Source organism: Meles meles, chromosome 3, assembly GCF_922984935.1.
Source record: "Meles meles chromosome 3, mMelMel3.1 paternal haplotype, whole genome shotgun sequence".
Classification (NCBI taxonomy): domain Eukaryota; kingdom Metazoa; phylum Chordata; class Mammalia; order Carnivora; family Mustelidae; genus Meles; species Meles meles.
In genome coordinates this window covers 62,626,931-62,646,409 of record NC_060068.1, presented here as the reverse complement: position 1 = coordinate 62,646,409, position 19,479 = coordinate 62,626,931, and the positions used below count along the sequence as shown (strand labels likewise).

Sequence of the window (19,479 nt, the reverse complement as noted above, 5' to 3'; positions counted from 1 at the left end):
TTGTAATTATCACATTCTTTGATATAAGACCCCCAGCACTTTTTATTGTGTCCCAAAATATATGCAGTCTTGGCTTTTTCTTTCCCCTCTGTCCCTTCCTCCTTTCTTCTCACTGCCTCTAGGATTACATTTAAACTCATCATTCAGATCTTCAGGGCTCTCTTATAAATCCGTCTTTGTTTCTGATTGCTCCAGTATGGATTTGGCCAAGCTGAACTATTCACTGCTCAGATATATACCTTATTCTCATATATAGAGAGGAGGGCAGGGGAAATGGAGAGAGCGGGAAAGTGATTGATTGAGACTGAGATAGAGAGGAATTTGGAGTGGCTTTTTCTTTCTTTTTAATTTCTGTGTTATGAAGCAATATGGTTAAACCTGCACTCTGGAGTCCCTCCTCTACAGCTTCCTAGGATGTGCTCTTGAGCAGATTCCTCTATAATCCTGCCTGAACCTCACCTTCTACAAATCTAGTACTGTATTGCCTGTATTAGCCTGCCCTCTCAAGGATTAAGTGGTGATTTTTTTTTATGAAATACTTACTGCCTGGGAGATAGTAATACACACACACACACACACACACACACACACACACACACAGAGGATACTCTTTTTTTATCCATTTGCAAACATACATGAACTTCCTTGTATGTCCGTGAATATAAAGTCATAACTATTAAAAATTATTTTTATTAACATATGATGTATTATTTGCCCCAGGGGTACAGGTCTGTGAATCATCAGGCTTACACATTTCACAGCACTCACCATAGCACATACCCTCCCCAGTGTCCGTCACCCCACAGCCACGATCTCCCTACCCCCACCCCCCAGCAACTCTCAGTTTGTTTCATGAGATTAAGAGTCTCCTATGGTTAGTCTCCCTCCCGATCCCATCTTGTTTCATTTTTTCCTTCCCTACCCACCACAACCCCCTGCCCTGCATCTCAAATTCCTCATGTCAGAGAGATCATATGATAATTGTCTTTCTCTGATTATAAAGTCATAACTTTTAATGCTACCCAGCACCTGCATATTTCAAAACATATTCTAAAAAAAAAAAATAAATGTTATACAAATAAACAGTTGTTTCATTAATTTTCTCTCTTTTTATTAGGATGAGGGAAGACTCTAATACTCATGGAGCTATACTCTGTGCTGGCCTCTGTCTTAGGCACTCACTTATAAATACCTTTTCAGTTCATAAACCACACGGGAGGGAAACATTAATCCCGTATTGCTGAGGAAGAAACAGTGTCTCAGAGAGGTTGTGTTAAGTGACTCAAGATTACATAGTAAGTGAGAGTCAGGATTATACTGTCCACCACAATGTGCTGCTGCTTACACCCAGTGACAGAAATAACTTCTGTATGTATGGTGACCATAAATTTCGACTTGAAGTCTAACAAGGAATTTTTCTTACACTAAAATGTGGTAATTTTTAGGATGGATTCTGTTTTGTGTAGGAGTCGACATTAGGCCTATTTCACAAGATTCAGCAATAAGGCAGTGGGGCTTTATTTACTAATGTCAGTCTTACCAAAGAGCTAGAAATGTCAAAGTTATTAAACATGCCCTCTTTAGTGATAAAGATCACTACATTGTCAAAGTTTTAAAGAAAGAGGAGTATTTGTTTTTATCATTTCTGTCAGTCTTCAGTGTTCTTTACACCTCTTTCTGTTTTTAGAAATGCCAGAATTACCTAGAAAATTCTACATCAGTTTTAAAATACACCACTTTGTTTGTCTTGAGGTTTTTGTTTTATTTTTACCATTGCCTGATTTTGTTTTTATTGTAGACAGGTCTAATTTGTAGAATCATAGAGTGCAGTGCTGGTTAGTCAGATGTACACACCATGTTTTAAGCTGTAAGTCTTAAGGTCTGAATGTTAGTTGACTTCCATCTGACAGTGTTTAGAGTGCTCTTATCAAGCCCAGAATACTGGTCAAGACTTCTTTGTTGTTGTTGAATTAGGTTGTTCTGTTTCTTATTGCTTCTTTTGCTCTTAAAACAAGCTTGCTAATAATTATAATTACCAGATGATTTATCTAGTGAGAACTCATAGCACATCATTCTTTAAGGGGAAAAAAAAGGGGGAGAGAAAATAATAAACTATCTTTTTTCCTAATCACTGTATTCCAGAAGTGGAACTAAATGGATCCCTTGGTCAGATTTTAGTTTCATGTGAATTTCTTCTTCCTCCTTTATTTTTCCTCCAAAGAAAGGTGCTTTCACACATAGAGGCATAGCCAAATGGTATGTGTGGCAGAGGGATGTTGGAGGAGGAATCTGGGGCACGTGGGTGGTATTTCCACTGGGATAGCATCTTGGAGGTTAATATGTTGACTGTAATATAAAATATGTGTTTCTGGAAAGAATAGGCAGAGATAATGAAGATTCGTCTCAAATTCCTAGTGATCTTGGTATAGTCATTTACAATGGAAGTTAGAGATTGTAAAAGAATATGTCAGTCTTTGTCCCCTCCCCCCACTAACATTGATTGCAGAGGGGAAGGATGCAGGAAATATACACATCAATGGAATAAGCTTATAGTTCCTTTGGCAAGTGGTGACTGCATTCAATAAACTGGTCACTAACGGCTACAGATGGCAGAGTGCTGGGCTGGGGAAGTACTCTTGGCCACGTGAGGTGAGAGGTTAAATTTCTTTCATAGTTCCCTTAACAATATAGTTTTTTTTTTTTTTTCAAAGATTTTATTTATTCATTTGACAGAGAGTAATCACAACTAGGCAGAGAGAGAGAGAGAGAGGGAAGCAGGCTCCCGGCTGAGCAGAGAGCCCGATGCGGGACTTGATCCCAGGACCCTGAGATCATGACCTGAGCCGAAAGCAGCGGCCTAACCCACTGAGCCATCCAGGCGCTCAACAATATAGTTTTAACTGATTAACTCTAGTCCTAGATAGGTTATTTTTCCAGTAACCGTTGGCACAAACGCTCTACTCACACATATTTTACCCCATTTCTGTGTTTTTTAATAATAATAATAATACTAACTACCATTTATTGAACACTTAAATCGTGTCATGAACTAGTCTAAGTTCTATATATGTATTAGCCCACTTAATCTTCCCAGCAACCCAGTGAAGGTAGGAGTTACTTTTGTCACCCAACAAGGAGAGTTAACCAAACTGCTCAAATTCATACAATTAGCAGAGATTTATTTTTGTTTACTTAATTTTTTTCCTTACATTTAATTTTTATTCTGTGTTACCTCTATGTTTTTGTGATTAACTATAGACTAAAGCCCCACATAAGGACAACTCTGACTGAAAACTATTTGACCTTTTAGAAATTGTCGAAAGTTTTAAGCCCTTTAATGAGAGAATTGAATTAGAGTTCAGTGCATTTTTTGCAAGTGGTGAATTATTCAGTAAGTCTCCATTTCCCATCAGTTGAGATTTTTTTTTTTTAAGTTTTTATTTTCTACTATGTCTTGGCCATATCTCACATTCCCAGGTGAGTATAGAGGGCTTCTGTTTTTTTCAATCAACTGAAAAACAATAAATAATGCTTTTTAAGAACCCATTGCTTTTAACATAAAATTGCTTAAAACTTGCCTTCTGATACTTATTGAATAAGATGTTTACAGTTAGTTACAGCTTATATAAGTGTTTAACTTATGCACTTAGAAAAAGAGAAAAAATGTAATTTAAATGATGTGGGCGATGAGATCTGCCTCCCCTCCTTGTGAGCATGTATCCTGAAGGGAATGGGCAATTGGAATATGGATTTATCATCCCCTTCGTCGGTTTTAGTTACTGTGTGCCACTCACTGAGCATTGGATTCTGTTTGGTATGATTATTTCTTACACAACATGACCCATGAAAACAAGCCAACAACTGGAAAAAAGTAAGCTATCCCAAGGCTGGAAGAAAAACAGGCTTGCCATACTTACTGACAAAGCATGCATTGGTGTGTAACAGATTTTCCCAGGTTAATTTCAACAAATGTGTAATTTCTGCCTTGTATATTTGCTTTAGAGCTAACTCCCTTATGTGACTCCTCTGTGTTGAGTGCCTGTTTGATGTAAAAGTGCTAAAAAGAGGAAAATTTGTTTTGTCCTTCAAATATTTCAGTCTCGATAGCTCATAGGTAAGGAAGGGCAACTTTAGGTAATGGAGAAGACAAGTATCATGAAATTAATAAGGCAACTGCTTATATGTTGCTATGATATGACCCAAATAGTTTATTTGGGATCTTCTGTTAACTTGAAAAAAATCAGTAAGTTTTTGAACACTGTGGTATATGTGGAGGTGACTTGCTAAATTCTCCAGGGGCGTATTGATTTGGAAGCAAGAGTTTCTGTCCTATAAAATCTCATAAAACTCTTTTTTCGGTTCTCACATGTGCTTCTCAGTATTCACATGACTATCATGCCATTTTGGTTGTACCTGTCTTTACATCATATAGACATACGTATATATATGTTTTCTTTTAGGTTTCTATATATGCTGTACCAGAAAAGATTGGTCAAGTTCACCATGCCTTGGAAACAACTGTGAAGCTTCTTGAATTCTATCAAAACTACTTTGAAATTCAATACCCACTTAAGAAATTGGGTAAGAATCAAACAGTGCCTCTGATTTTCATTACTTTTATAACCTAGATTCATATTGCAAATGTTTTAAATCTTTAAATGTTAAATCTTTAAAAATTGTCTCTATTTGTTGAGATTATTCAGACTCCATAAAAACATCTAAATGTGGAGCTTAAAACATTTAGAAGTTTATGGAGGTGTTAAAGGGCTTACACAGTGTATAAGCTGTGTACATGGGAATTTGCTTAGGGCTTAGTCTGGAGTTTGACTAATTCTAACCTCCTAAGAAATTCCTGATTCAAATAACAAGAATTGAGTATTAGGAGCTCAGGAAAGCAAGAGCATGTCAGAGCTGTTTAACCAGGAGCTAGATAGGGGAATGTCGGATCTGCACTTTATTCTCCCTGCTCTAGAAAGTTGATTCATTGTGAAGGAATTAGGTTTCTCCTCCTTTGCTAAGTGAGAGGGGAGCAGTGGCTTTAAAGGGATGGTTCAGGTCTTTCTCAACTGACTGACAGGTGGGGAATGTACAAGGCAGGAGTAGGGTTCCATTTGCTGAGTATAAAATGACCTCGCTCTCTCTTGATTCACAGTGATAAACCAATGGGTAAAATATTTTTATTTAGGGAGTGCCCTAGATGAAGGAAAGTTGATCACTTCTTTCTTCTTATGTCCAGATTTGGTGGCTATTCCTGACTTTGAAGCAGGAGCAATGGAAAATTGGGGTTTGCTCACCTTCCGAGAAGAAACACTTCTGTATGACAACAATACTTCTTCAGTGGCGGACAGAAAACTGGTTACTAAAATTATTGCTCACGAGCTATCCCATCAGGTATTAGTAGCCAAGAATATTATATTTCATTTCTCTTTTATATCCTATAGTTTTAGAGTAGAATTAGATGCTAATAAGAAATTCAGCGTTTTATTGTAGTATCACCTTCTTTCATAATAAAGTGGTGTTTTCTTTTTTTCTTTTTTTTAGATTTATTTATTTATTTGACAGGGAGATAGTGAGAGCAGGAACACAAGCAGGGGGAATGGGAGAAGGAAAAGCAGGCTTCCCGACCAGCAGGGAGCCTGATGTGGGTCTCAATCCCAGGACCCTGGGATCATGACCTGAGCTGAAGGCAGATGCTTAATGACTGAGCCACCCAGGTGCCCCTGGATGTTTTCTAACACAAACTTGATTTCAAATGAAAATGCTGTCTCATGTTTGTGTAGGATTTTACAGTTTATAAAGCATTTGCATATCCATTATCTCACTTACTTCTCATAACTGCTCTGAGGTAGGTGATAATCCCAATTTACAGATATGGAAACTGAGACTCAGTTTAAATAAATGACTTACCCAAAGTTATACAATTAATAATTGGCAGCACTGGGCTTGAAGACCACTGTCTACTCAAGATCTGAGAGCTATTTCACCCCTGACAGATGCCAGCTGCTCAGTATAGCTTTGTGGTGGACAAACCCCTCCCCTGAATTTCACTCTGTTCTCATAACTCTTGGACTGTAGTTGTCAGGACTAGATTTATGTTTTCTTCTCCTGCTCAAACTGTGTTCTTTGTTAATTTGGGAAAGGGAGGGTACTCTTTGTATGATAAGGAGAAAAAGAAAGAAAATTATGTGGGTATGTGAACATCCTGTTTTCTTCTCCAACACCTTGTCTTTCTTTTGTCCCTTGCTGAGGGGCTTAACAGTGTTGGGTATGGGGGCGCCTGGGTGTCTCTGTGGGTTAAAGCCTCTGCCTTAGGCTCAGGTCATGAGATCAGGGTCCTGGGATCGAACCCCGCATTGGGCTTTCTGCTCAGAGCAGGGAGACTGCTTCTCTCTCTCTCTCTGCCTGCCTCTCTCTGTCAAATAAATAAATAAAATCTAAACAAAACAAAACAGTGTTGGCTATGGGTTGGGGGTGTCATGACGGAAGGGGGACGTGGAAGAAGTGTAGCACGTGCTCTGGTCAGTTTGCTTCCTGTCTCAAACACCATATATGTGCAACTCTGGAGCCCTTGTGAACACTTCATAACAGGCTGACATCTGAAGCACGTCCTTATTGACAGTCATGGTTTTGGACATGTAGCCTTCAGAGGATATCCTCTTGGTCTTTTATGCCTGGGGCCACCCATCACCGCTTCTCTGTTACTTCTGCTTTAAGTCTTAGAAACCATATTCCTCTGAAACAGGTTTAAAGATAATATCTTTGAAAAGCATATTATTATAATTCTCAAAATTGTTCTGTTTCAATACCTAGTAATATTATTTTGCTGCTGGTTTGAGATGAACCGTAGGCCACACTAAATTGCATACCCACCACTCTGCATTTTGGGGATTTTTGAGATACTTTTTTTTTAGGAGAGTCTCCTATCATTGTTATCCTTCTTATGGTTACATCGTAGAAGAAGACATTTAAAGAACTTTCTGATGTCCTTTATTTATATGCATGCCAACTATCTTAAGGAACATTACTTGAATTCTGTTTTGAATCCTGTAAATACCTCCTCTCAGGTGCCTGAGGAGAAACATGAAGCCTGGGCTTATGTAGGAAAATCTATCACATACAAATTTATTTCTTGGTTGTCATGGATGGCTGTAGATAGAATGGAAATAATCCTAGTAACTTAATATTAGAAGGTAAAAGAATTTCATTATCTAGGAAATAATACTTTTAATGAAGTGGCTAAAAACTTTTTACCTAGCAAACAGTGTGTGTGTTAATTTGATAAATATGCTAATTGTGTTTCTTGCTTGTTTTCCCATTCAACACAGTAAAATGTTAAAATTTTTATTTTCGTTTTAGAGTAAATATATACAAATTTTCTCATAAGTCTTTAATTTGAATGTAGTTTGTTTAATAACTATTTTTAAGTAGTTATAATCTGGATATAGATGATTAATCTGACAATTCAATTATTAACACATTTTTAAGAATGTAAATACTGTGTTGGTTAGTAGTTTGTTTTTTCCCTACAGTGGTTTGGTAATCTGGTCACAATGGAGTGGTGGAACGATCTATGGCTAAATGAAGGGTTTGCTACATTCATGGAGTATTTCTCTTTGGAAAAAATATTTAAAGAGCTCTCCAGTGTAAGTACACCATTTGTTATACATACTCTCATATTTACCATTTGGAGAAATGAAAGTGTTTCTAGAAAGATAAAATTGATCCTTGTTGCCGATAAATCTTCAACCTCTTGACATTTGACAATGAAAACTAAGCTTTTATTTATTGAAATGTTTCATTGAAAGCTGAAGTTTTGTGAAATTATTTTATACTTTGTTAAGATGAACATTTTAAATCACTTTGTTACATTTTATTTTTAAGAAATGTGGCCCTTCTCCTTGAAGGAATTTAGATAAAGTTGAAAAACCTTTTTTGGACAACAAAACATTTTATCGTTTGTATAAAGAGAGAAAGAAATTAAGACTGTGTAACAATGCTATCTCTCTGTTATTACTGTGATCCTTCTTGTAACATGGTACATAGATTGATACAGACAAATAATTTGCCCTGTTAAGATACAAACCATATTTATCATTGGGATATCATTCTGTCATAGAGATCATAATAATGATACTGTATATTAGACTCTGGAGATGTTTCCTATCATTAGAGATATTTGAACACACCAGGCCATAGTACAATAGGTATTGCCAAATAATCCAAGCAATCCAAGCAATCCAATCCAAGTGGGAGTGTGTAAATAAAGATCCCATTCAACCCTAAAATTCTCTGACTTTATATTAAACTTCCTGGGTATATGATCCAAGACTGTTTCAAAATAGGGATACTCTTAAGAGCTTTTAATCTGAAATTTTTTCTGAGTCCTGTTCAAAAACTTCAGGTGGGTAGAAGGAACTTGAATACTAAGCAAAATATTCTAAATCTATGTGTGTTACTTAATTGAGCAATGAGATATACAGTTTCACCACTTGGTGGTGCCCAGAATGTTTAAAACCTTCTAATGTATATTCTAGGGGAGCTTATCTACTGAGCTATCAATGAATTCTATTTAAGTGTCATATTTATTTTGAATGAATCTCAGTTAAGGGAAATGTCTATTACCTTAATAGAAACCTGGACCATGTATGAAAAGTTGGCTTAAGGACCAATTTTTATTTTTGTTTTTTAATTTCAGATGTTGTTTTTAAATGTACACTAACCATTTTAGAATATTTACTTTGATTTTCTCTCTGGACTTGGCACATTTGGTTGCTTTAGTAATAGATTCTTAATTTATTATTACGGCGTGGTTTAAGAAACAATGCTTTTCATGTGGCTAGGAAGTTATAATTTTTTTTTTAATTTAAGGAGTACAAATGAAAGTTGCTGTATTCCTATATTTTAAAAGCTTATTTTCTAAAGTGTAGTGAAGATTTTTTTTAAAATAATGAACTTAAACAGTTATTAGTCTAACTCATATAAATAATTACTATACTTGCCTTTGCCTTTGATACTTTTCGTGGTTTCCTAATCTGTTTGATGTTTTTGCTAGTATGAAGATTTCTTAGATGCTCGATTTAAAACCATGAAGAAAGATTCCTTGAATTCATCTCATCCAATATCATCATCATCTGTTGAGTCTTCAGAACAGATTGAAGAAATGTTTGATTCTCTTTCCTATTTTAAGGTACTGCTCTGTACACCAAGTACCTGGAGTGGGTTTGAAATTAATTTCTTTCTTTTTTTTTTTTAGATTTTATTTATTTATTTGACAGAGGGAGAGAGAGATCACAAGTAGGCAGAGAGGGAAGGGGAAGTAGGCTCCCCGCTGAGCAGAGAGCCCAATGTAGGGCTCAATCCCAGGACCCTGAGATCATGACTTGAGCCGAAGGCAGAGGCTTAACCCACTGAGCCACCCAGGCGCCCCTCAAATTAATTTCGTATGTGAGCAAGTTGCATGATTTAGATTACTTTAAAGATTATATTTTAAGATTATTTTCATGTTTGCTTCTATTTAAATCTTGGTTTTAACTTTTCTGGGTTTTTCTCCGTATCTCTGTTCTCATTTAAGTTCTGTGACTGGTATTCTGGGTAGTTAATCAGATCATACAGCCATATATCTCTTAAAGTTGGTTCAGTCTACAGATCTACAGGTAGAATATATCCAGGGGATGTTCTAAGCAAGCCCTTGGCTGGGTTATTGTCAATCGAGGCATGTTCCAAAGTCACAATTGCCAAAACACATAAATAAAAAGAGATTGTAAGAACTGAAAAGTAGATTGCAGGATCAGAAACATAGACTCCAGGTTTGGGAGTAAAGCAAAAACAGAAAACTAGAAACCTGATTAGGATCACTATAGATCAGGGGCACCTTGGTGGCTCAGATGGCTGAGTGTCTGCTTTTGGCTCAGATCATGATCTCTGAGTCCTGGGATCGAGCCCTGTGTTGGGCTTCCTGCTCAGTAGGGAGTTTGCTTCTTCCTTTACTGCTGCAGCTTCCCCCACCCCCACTCATGCGCTTAAAAAAAAAAAAGGATCATCATACGTCAGAGAACAGAACAGTGCCACTCACAGTTGTGATGGGAGTCATGAATATTTGGTCTTATTTGCCTCCTTACTCTGGCTGTCAGATTAATTGATTAATAAATGAATCCCTATACTGGACAGAGGAAATACACAAAACCTGTGAGATACGGTCCATATCATCAAGAAACTCAAAGTTTAGGTGGTGGGTGCTTGTGAGGCAGTAAAAATTGATGCAGGTGGAATGAATGGTATAGACTTTTTTTACCTTTTTCGTTTTTTTACCTTTTTTTAGTTGTGAAGAAAACTTTTTTGGGGAGGAAAACAGAAGTTGAAGGGAATTAAAAAATAAAAAGAATACAGATAAAGAGGAATGAGAAGCCCTGAGTAGGTCAGGAATAAGGCAATGAAGTCTACAAAGAAAAGTCAGGAATGCTAATGGGCAAGACATTTTTGTTTAGGGAGTAAATGCTTGACTGTGGTGGAAGCCATAGGTGGAGAAGGGGAAAGATGAGGAAGGTACGTTGGGGCAGTTGTAGAAGGTTCTGAATGCCATTAGGAATGTGGACTTTCTTCTGTAAGCAATAGTAAGCGTCAGAAGATTTTTCGAACAGAGGAATTCCTTGATTAAAGTTACTGTTTAGGAAAACTAATTTGTTCCAGTTTACAAAGTAGATTAAGCAGAGGGAGATCTAAAGTCAGAAAGTTGCTGCTAAAGTCCTAACACGATGTGGTCAAAGTGTGAAATTAGGAGTGGTACTGAAAGTGGAAGGAAAATGATGACTGTAAAAGCACTGGGTGGAGGGAAGTTCTGGAAGGATTTAGTGACAGGGTAAGGCAGGTAAACAAAGAGGTAGCCATGTTTTCCAGGTGAACACCTGACTGGCATGGAAAATGGTTATACTGTTAACAAATAAGGAATCAGGAATTTAGTTAGCTATATTAAATATATTCCAATCAGAGCTGCTGCTGTGATTTTTAAAGCCTGTATTGGATCTGTTGATAAAAATGTTTAAACTTGTGGTTCTGTTCTTGTACAGAGCTGTTACTTCAAGATTTGTTTTGACTGAGCTCCATCATCCTCTGACCCCCACCCCCTAAACCCTGAATTCAGTGTCTTCTGATCACTTGGTTTCTACAGCGTATCTAACTCCTGTCAGTATGGTAACTACTTATTTCAGGATTTTGGAATCATGATTTTCGAATATTTGGGCAAATATCCCACATAATTGGGAAAAATGGGACACTGAGTAATTTCCCAATATTGTATGCAAGATCAAATAAGCATGATTAGGGATATGTGTTTGACAGACATATTCTTTCTGGGTTTTTTAATCTCTAAACCTAATTCTGATATAGGATGTCTGTTGAGATCAACTAGGAAGTACATTTTGAAATAAAAGGAAAAAGGTCTAAAATTTAAATGGCAGGAGCCACCAAAATGAGGTGGTTCCATGGAGATGAGGATCCAGCAAGAGACTGAGAACGATGGGCAGTGATTAGGGGGAGAATCAAGAGGGTGTCCCAAGGCGAAGTGCAGAAAGACTGTAAAGGGGGAGTAATCAGGCATATCAAATGCTGCTAGCAGGTTGATAAGTTGAGTGTGGGAATTGCCATTGGTTTGACACCATGAAGTTCTCCAGTGACCTTGATAAGAACACTTTTAGTGGAGTGATGGTTGGATGATGGGTCTAGAGAAAGCGGTAAGAGAGCAAATGGAGATGGCAGATGTGGACAGCTCTTTCAAGGAGTTTACTACAAAGGGGGTGTAAGAAATAGGGTGATAACTGGAAGAGGCATGGGGTTAAAGAAAGGAAGGACTTTTTTTATTTTTTATTTGCTTTAAATGAGGAATGTTGCATAGTTTTGTTAATGGGAATGTAACAGTAGTGAGGGAAAGTTGGTGATGCAGGGGTGAAAGGGATCTGTTGGGAACAGGAATGAGTACTTAAGTTGATTCTATCAACTTAACAACATGAAGCACAATATAGAAAAAAGGGAGTAGTAGGTATTAAATTGAGTTGTCTATATCCGATCATCTTGATGGCTTAATACTGCTACATTTTTACCAGAAGTGAAATTCAAAGATTATTTGAGTACCTTCGTTACTAAGTGCTGTTTTAGTCACTGGATTTGAGCTTTTTGGATTTTCCCTCAGCTAGCATACAGTCTAGAAGAGGAAATAAGTTTATTTCTACATCTATAAATACATACTTAAATGTATTTCTACCTAAATATCTATCTAAATATATATATTAAATACATATCTGTAGCAGATGCAGGGAGTGATATAAATTGTTTTTGAAGTTGGAGAACTATTTCTATCTTGAATCAGGGAAGGCCTCCCAAAGACGTTGTTTGGAAATGACGACCTGGGCTTCCGCGACAGTCTAGTGTCACTGAAGACCTATAACAGTTGCATGCCGGGTTCGGAATTATTAGTGTATGCTTTCTGCCCTATGCATTCACTAGTTCCCAGCATATTTGAAGTGACTCTGCAGGAAGAAGAGAGATCTTTGTTATGTTAGCAACATGATGTACTAAAACTGGAAATTAATGTACTCCCAAGCTGAGAGGCCTCTGGAGCTCTGCTTGTTGATTATCTCTGGCAGTGAACTCATGAATTCAACTGGTATTTTGAGCTCTGGGATTGGGATGGGGATTCCACAGAAAAATGTGGCATGCTTTTCTGTTAAAGATGTATTCATAAACACTTATAGCACTGAGACAGCAACTGACAGACCACATAAAGTAGCTTACAGTAGAATTAGTGCACGTGGGAATCTGCTCCCATTATTCTTTTGTCAAATCCCTTAAAATAATTTTTCAGACAATCTGAGCACAATTCACTGATTATATGACAGTAAATAACTGTGTATTATAACTGGTTCTCTATAAGAATATACTTAGAATCATTATATTTTGAATTTTAGGTTCTCAATTCTATAACCTTTTATTTCATTTCCCATTATTTCTCCTTTTTCTCACTTTTTTTTAAAATAGGGAGCTTCCCTCTTGTTGATGCTGAAAACTTACCTCAGTGAAGATGTATTTCAACATGCTATTGTTTTTTACCTGCATAATCATAGCTATGCATCCATTCAAAGTGATGATCTGTGGGATAGTTTTAATGAGGTAAGTGACCCAAATATTTCATTTAGTTCTGAGAGAAGAGTTTTTCTATTTATATTTTTATCAAGTATATAACTAAGCTATGGTACCAAGGATAGTTATTTGAGAGAGGGGGGATGACTGGATTAAATGTCAAGAAATGGAAGTACTCATCTTAAGTATTGAGATTATTGTGTGTGGCCCTGTGTAACTATTTTTGTTCTATACCTTAATCTCAATTCCTACTTTGTAGGAAAGTTGCCCTTCCTGAATTAATATATATTACTATATTTTCATTATTTGATTTTTTCAAAAATCTGTTTTCCTTTTCTTATGCTTTTGCATCTTTATCTATATCTGATTCATAATTTTTTCCTACACTCTGCTCTATAAATCCTCCTGTTTTTGTGGCCATGTTCCTACAAGGCCATCTTTATAGAGGATGGATCATAAGCTGCCGCCATGGGCTGTGTATTGCCCTTGAATCATTTTGCTGTTTGGATTTTGTTGTTCCTGCAGGTGTTCTAACAAGCAGTACAGTTAAGTTCGAGTTAGGTTCAGAGCAGTGCATGAACCCAGCCTGCATTGTACATTTATGCTAATTGCCTAACCCTTATGAGCATTTTGGTATGTCACCCTGATCCAGATCAATGGTTCTTAATGTTTTGGAAGATCACAGATGTATTTGAAACTTTGAAGAATATTCTGGACATGTTCCCCAGAAAAACCACATATATACGCAAAGTTTCAAAGTTTTAGAGCCCTGGATTAAGAATTCCTATTCTGGGGGACCTGGGTGACACCGTCCGTTAATTATCTGACTCTTGGTTTTGGCTCAGTGTCATGGATCTCAGGATCGTGAAATTGAGCCCCATGTCAGGCTCCACACTCGGCACAGAGTCTGCTTAAGTCTCTCTCCTTCTGCCCCTCCCCTCTGGGCACGCTTGCTCTCTCTGTCTCTCAAATAAGTGGATAAATCTTAACAACAACAAAAACACCTCCTACTCTGAATCTTTCCCATATACTCTCTCTGCTTCCTTATCTTATCTGAAACCTTGCGTTTTCTAGCTGTTAACCATGCAATCAGAAGATAGACCTTCCCTTCTCTCTGAGTTCTCTTTGCGAAGATGAATTAGTCCCTATTACGTAAGAGTTGCTTCCAAATCACTGTTTTTTCTCTCATTATATGGTAACATTTCAATTGAAAGCCACATTATTTATTCTATACTCATTGCATTATCTCCTGACATTTAGAATATATTTCTGCCTTTCTGACTGTCTTCAGCTTTTGCATCATAATATTTTCCTATCCCAACCTCCTCCCTAATACTATCCCCAGGTCTTTCAGCACCTACCTCGAATAATGCACTGGCCTTTTCATTTCCATTATGTTTCAGAGGCCCAAAATTGCCTTTGGCAAAGTTTGTTTTCTTCCCAATTCCTTATCTAGAGATGAATAGATCAGAGCCATGAGAAATGTAATATTAATATTGCGGTGAATTTGAGTAGATTTAATCCATCCTTTCTGCTTTAAATAAATGGGCATATGGAGGCAGAGGTGAGGCCTGTCATCATGGAACGATACTGTTAGCAAACACTTAAAGTGCTTAATGATTTTAGGCGTTTGCAGTTCAAATCCATATGCAACCTAGAAAATGGTTGGAATCGGAAGGTTAACGCATCTGCTTTAAAGAGGTAGTTGTTCTAGAATTTCTTCTTAATCAATGATCCCAGTGTCATAGAGATAGTGGACTTTAGAAGGTCTGTGAACCTCCGACTCTGGATTCTAGATTTCGTAGATATACTGATGCAGTTTCTGGGAGAGAGCACTGGGCCCTTTGACATCTTACTCTGTCGCTGCTTTCTGGTGCTCCCCACGGCATTAGTTCTTTCCAAGGTAGACGCTCACATGTACGGAAAGCAGAGGGTCCGGATGCAGGCTGACTCACAGGAGAAAGTAGCTGTGCTTCTTCCTCTAGAGTATTTGTCATGATTCATACTTTCTAAAGGGTGGTATTGTGAGCCGAAAGAGTGCTTGTCCTGACGTAGAGATTTGGACAAACACTGGGTGTACTTCTTTTTCAACACAGGGTTTCTCTCACTTTCTCTAGTTATCACTTAGTTCTGTTCCAGGTGACTTTCCTTTTGGCAGCTGCTCATTCAATTAGATCAGAAGTGTAAATTTAATTCTGTATTCGTGCTTCTGGTTTTCTATTAACAGAACAGGTAGTCTTCATAGAATATGGTAGGCAGAGAGGGAAAGGTACAAACTGTATAGTTTTTAAGCTGTTCACTTTTAAGCAAAAATAATTTATTCTTTTTTTTTTTTTTTTTTGTAGATCACAAACAAAACACTAGATGTAAAAAAAATGATGAAAACCTGGACCCTGCAAAAAGGATTTCCTTTAGTGACTGTTCGGAGAAAAGGAAGGGAGCTTCATGTGCAACAAGAAAGATACTTTTTAAATACGAAGCCTGAAATTCAACCTTCAGATGCAAGGTACATTCTGGTTTTCTCCTCCAGCTCTCTCTCTTACACCCTTGGGTTAGAGTATTTGTAGTCACAGGTTTCTATGAAACCTAACAAGATTATCTTTTTCTGGGAATAGCTTGAAAAATTTCTTCTTCCTGCCAAAAGGAAAAAAAAAAAAAAGACCCAACAAATTATGTGTAACTGACTGAAATACTGGAGAGAGTAATAATCTTCCAAAATTTTCTTTTTACAGCTATCTCTGGCATATTCCACTATCCTACATCACTGAGGGAAGAAATTACTCAAAATACCCATTGGTATATTTACTGGACAAGAAGTCAGGTTTGACTCTAATTAATTCTTTTCTGATAAGAAATATGTAACAGCATTTTTTTTTAAAACTCTGACCTAGCAGCAGGAAGGAGATTATGGTTTCCAAAGTGCACGCTGTTGGAGCTAGTTTTACGAATCACCTACACAAGATAGGACTAAAGTGAGTTTGGTCCCTATATCATGGATGAAGTTAGTCTTTCTTGTTATGGGAAGTAAGGTATAGAAAATTGCCCTGAATGTGCTAGCAGTCTTGGTAGAAAACAGCAAATGCTGTCTTTTTTTATATCCTAGATAAATATTTTATGTTACCAAGTATGAAGTAGTAGAAGCAGAGCAGTCTCTGAGCGCGCACTCCGCTCTCTACGTTTTAGGGTGAGTTTGGGCAACTGCATTTCAGATGATTCTCATGCATAATAAAGGTTGATTCATGGTCTGGATTTAGAGCAAATAATCACTACAAAATGTCCTATGAGCATAGTATACATTTTTTGTTAATAAGAAAATGGTAAGAAATTATGATTCCGAAGGGGGGGGATAAGAAAATGTAAAGATTATGTATGTTGTTGGACCCATAGGAGTCTATAAAACACAAAATTGAAATGTAGTTTCTGACCATTTGTTAAATACCACTGTAAATGCCACACCATGCACACTCTTAATTTACATCCTGAAAGAACATGAAGCTCTTGGGTCCTGCGGGAACCATTAGTGATACTCCAGATTTATGAAAAGGGAACATTTCTTGTTTGAATTTGTATCTGGTTTTCACACCTATATTTTTGAGAGGGGAGTACAGTCTAGTGGTTAATGGAGTTAATGGACTTTGTCTGGTTCACTTGTATGCCTGCATGTAGTTCTGTGATTCTCTGCACCTCATTCCCTCAGCTATAGAGTGGACATCATGACCCTATTTTATAGTGTTATGGATTGAGTTCATTTATGTGAAGCGCCTACAGTAATGTCTGGCATGTGTTACGTGGTATATACAAGTTACCTGTTGTTATTCGTGTTATTATTGAAAAAGAAATCTTTAAACATATCCACATTATCCACATTACATAAAATCTAGAAAAGGAGATAAACATATCCACTATATCCACATTACATAAAATCTAGAAAAGGAGAACAGATCACCCCATCACAACTATTATCATGATTATTTCTTTCTAATAATTTTTAAATATTTTTTAAAATATTTAAATAGTTAAAATTATTAAAAATTTTTAAATTTTTAAATTATTAAATATTTTTCTTCTTAGTTGATACCATTATGTACAAGTGATTTTTATCTTGCCATTTTAAAAAGCATATACAATATTGATTTGATTTTTCCTTACTGTTGGACACTTGATTCACCATTTGTCTCTATTAGAAAAAAAGGTCTTAGTAAAAATTTGTGATCTTAAATGTTTTGCCATTATATGAACTTCTTCATAGGAATGCTTCTCAGAAATGAAGACTGTTATCTTTTGTGATTTAATACACATTTCTAAGTTGCCTTTCTGTGATGTAATAATTTATAATGCCAGGTGAAATATGTGAGCTTGCCAGTTGCGTTGCCGTTTAACTAGAGTGGAGTGCTAAAACACTCATTTAAAACATTAAGAACACTTGATAATATTATATCTTCAATTAATATAACATAACCAGGGGTTCAAGGAAGGGCTGCTTTTGATGAAAACGAAACTCGTTACTTTTTTTTTTTTTAAAGATTTTATTTATTTATTTGACAGAGAGAGATCATAAGTAGGCAGAGAGGCAGTCAAAGAGAGTGAGAGGGAAGAAGGCTCCCTGCCGAGCAGAGAGCCCGATGTGGGACTCGATCCCAGGACCCTGAGATCATAACCTGAGCCAAAGGCAGCGGCTTAAACCACTGAGCCACCCAGGTGCCCCGAAACTTGTTACTTTTAAGTGGCCTTGAAAGGATGGTCCCTGACCAACACTTAATCCCATCTCCCTTTTTAGACCAATAAGGAAATTTTCCAGACCTCCCAATAGTATGTAAATTTTTGGTGGTATTAGAAATAATTGGGCAATGAGAAACCTGCTTTTATAAAAGACCCTTAACTTTTTAAGCTCAGTTTGAATGTGAGCTTTGAAAACTGTCTTTGAGACTCATATCCCGAAGTCTAGCTCCTGTTTTCCTGCTATAGCCTTTTCTCCCTCTGCCCTTCCCTGGCACTCTGTGCTTCTGCTCTACAGAAACTGTTTCACACCTCAGCCGTGCTCTCTTGCCCTTGCACGTGCTGTTTGCTCTCCCGGAAGAACACTCTTACCTCTCCACTCCCTTGATTTACTGCTATTCATTCTTCAGATCTCAGCGTGCTCACTACTTGTTCCAGGCAGCCTTCCCTAACCTCAAGACAGGTTAGATATCTGCTTGTGTGCTCTAATAATACGGTCTGCTTTTCTTCTTTTGATACACTGTAAATACTGTTTCCCTTAGGTCTGTCCCCACATTAGATGTGTTCCCTATTTAAGGTAGAGTTCCTGGCTAGGTGAATCACTTTTGCGACCTTAGCACCAGTACGCACACATTTTTTAAAAGAATAAACTTTAGTATGTAATGAGGTGACTCAATTTCAGGTCTCACTGTGAAAAGTTTTAGGAAAAGAGCATTCAAAGCCTGATGAAATGATAACTTCTATTTTCCTTCCTTTGCAAGTATTCTTAATAAAGGGGAATATGCAAAATGTGCCATAATATAATTGGTTTAATCTGGAGCTGGAACTGAGCCAACAGATGATGGAAGCAGTGTCTGTTACTTCCTCTTCTCAAACATCCTTCCCCTTGCTGCTGCCGCCGCCGCTGCTGCCGCTGCTGCCCCTGCTACCACCGCTGTTTCAGTTCCTGGCAGTTCAGGTTTTGAGAGTCCACACTGAAAATGTTCTGTCCTCACTAAAAATTATTGACCCTGAGGGTGGTTGGGTCTTCTTGGTTCCTAATGCTCTGGTGAGAAGCACTCTTATTTTAATTGCATTTTAATTTTTTTCTGTTCACAAAAGCGTAGCAGAGACAGGGACTACAGAGGCTTACTTTTTGCCGTATGACTTTAGTACGGTGTGTGATTTGTTAAGTCTCTAGTATATTTCCATGTGTTCTAATGCCAGGGCTGCTGGGTTAGTCCGTTTGTTCAGTCAACTATAGGAGTTATATTTGATCCATATCTTTGTCACTTTTCCCCACATACATGAATTTCGAGTGATTAATAGTTGGGCCTAAGAAGGTGTGAAAGGGGCCATTTTGTCAAGCTACATATTGGGAAATTTCACTAAAATAATAAGTGTATCCCTCTCCCTTTTCTCCTCTTTTCCCTCCCCACTCCCTCTCTCATCCACATCTTACTCAGACCTAAGCTCTTTAATGGTAGGAAATCTTTATATTAAATCTAATTTGAAACATTGATGATACCACTGTGCCAGAAGTGTGTATCTCACACTAAAAGACCTGGCGTTGTCTTTGAATAAAGGGCATTTGGAAGAAAAGAATAAGGAAGGGCATACAATTAAGATATTTATTATGTGCCATCCTTTGCTCTT

The 19,479-nt window shown here is 37.3% G+C and overlaps 1 protein-coding gene across 2 annotated transcripts in view; it reads left to right on the top strand.

The window, feature by feature from the left end:
• The window catches only part of LOC123938249 (leucyl and cystinyl aminopeptidase), a 106,592-nt gene that overhangs the window by 60,871 nt on the left and 26,242 nt on the right, over positions 1-19,479 (top strand). For both annotated transcript variants that reach the window (XR_006817698.1, XM_045999457.1), the window contains exons 5-11: positions 4,461-4,581; positions 5,237-5,391; positions 7,530-7,643; positions 9,053-9,187; positions 13,027-13,158; positions 15,474-15,634; positions 15,861-15,949. Coding sequence is in view for 1 of the 2 variants with exons in the window: in XM_045999457.1 (XP_045855413.1) it covers positions 4,461-4,581; positions 5,237-5,391; positions 7,530-7,643; positions 9,053-9,187; positions 13,027-13,158; positions 15,474-15,634; positions 15,861-15,949 (907 nt within the window). In the remaining variant the exon portion in view is untranslated. The remainder of the gene's footprint in view (positions 1-4,460; positions 4,582-5,236; positions 5,392-7,529; positions 7,644-9,052; positions 9,188-13,026; positions 13,159-15,473; positions 15,635-15,860; positions 15,950-19,479) is intronic.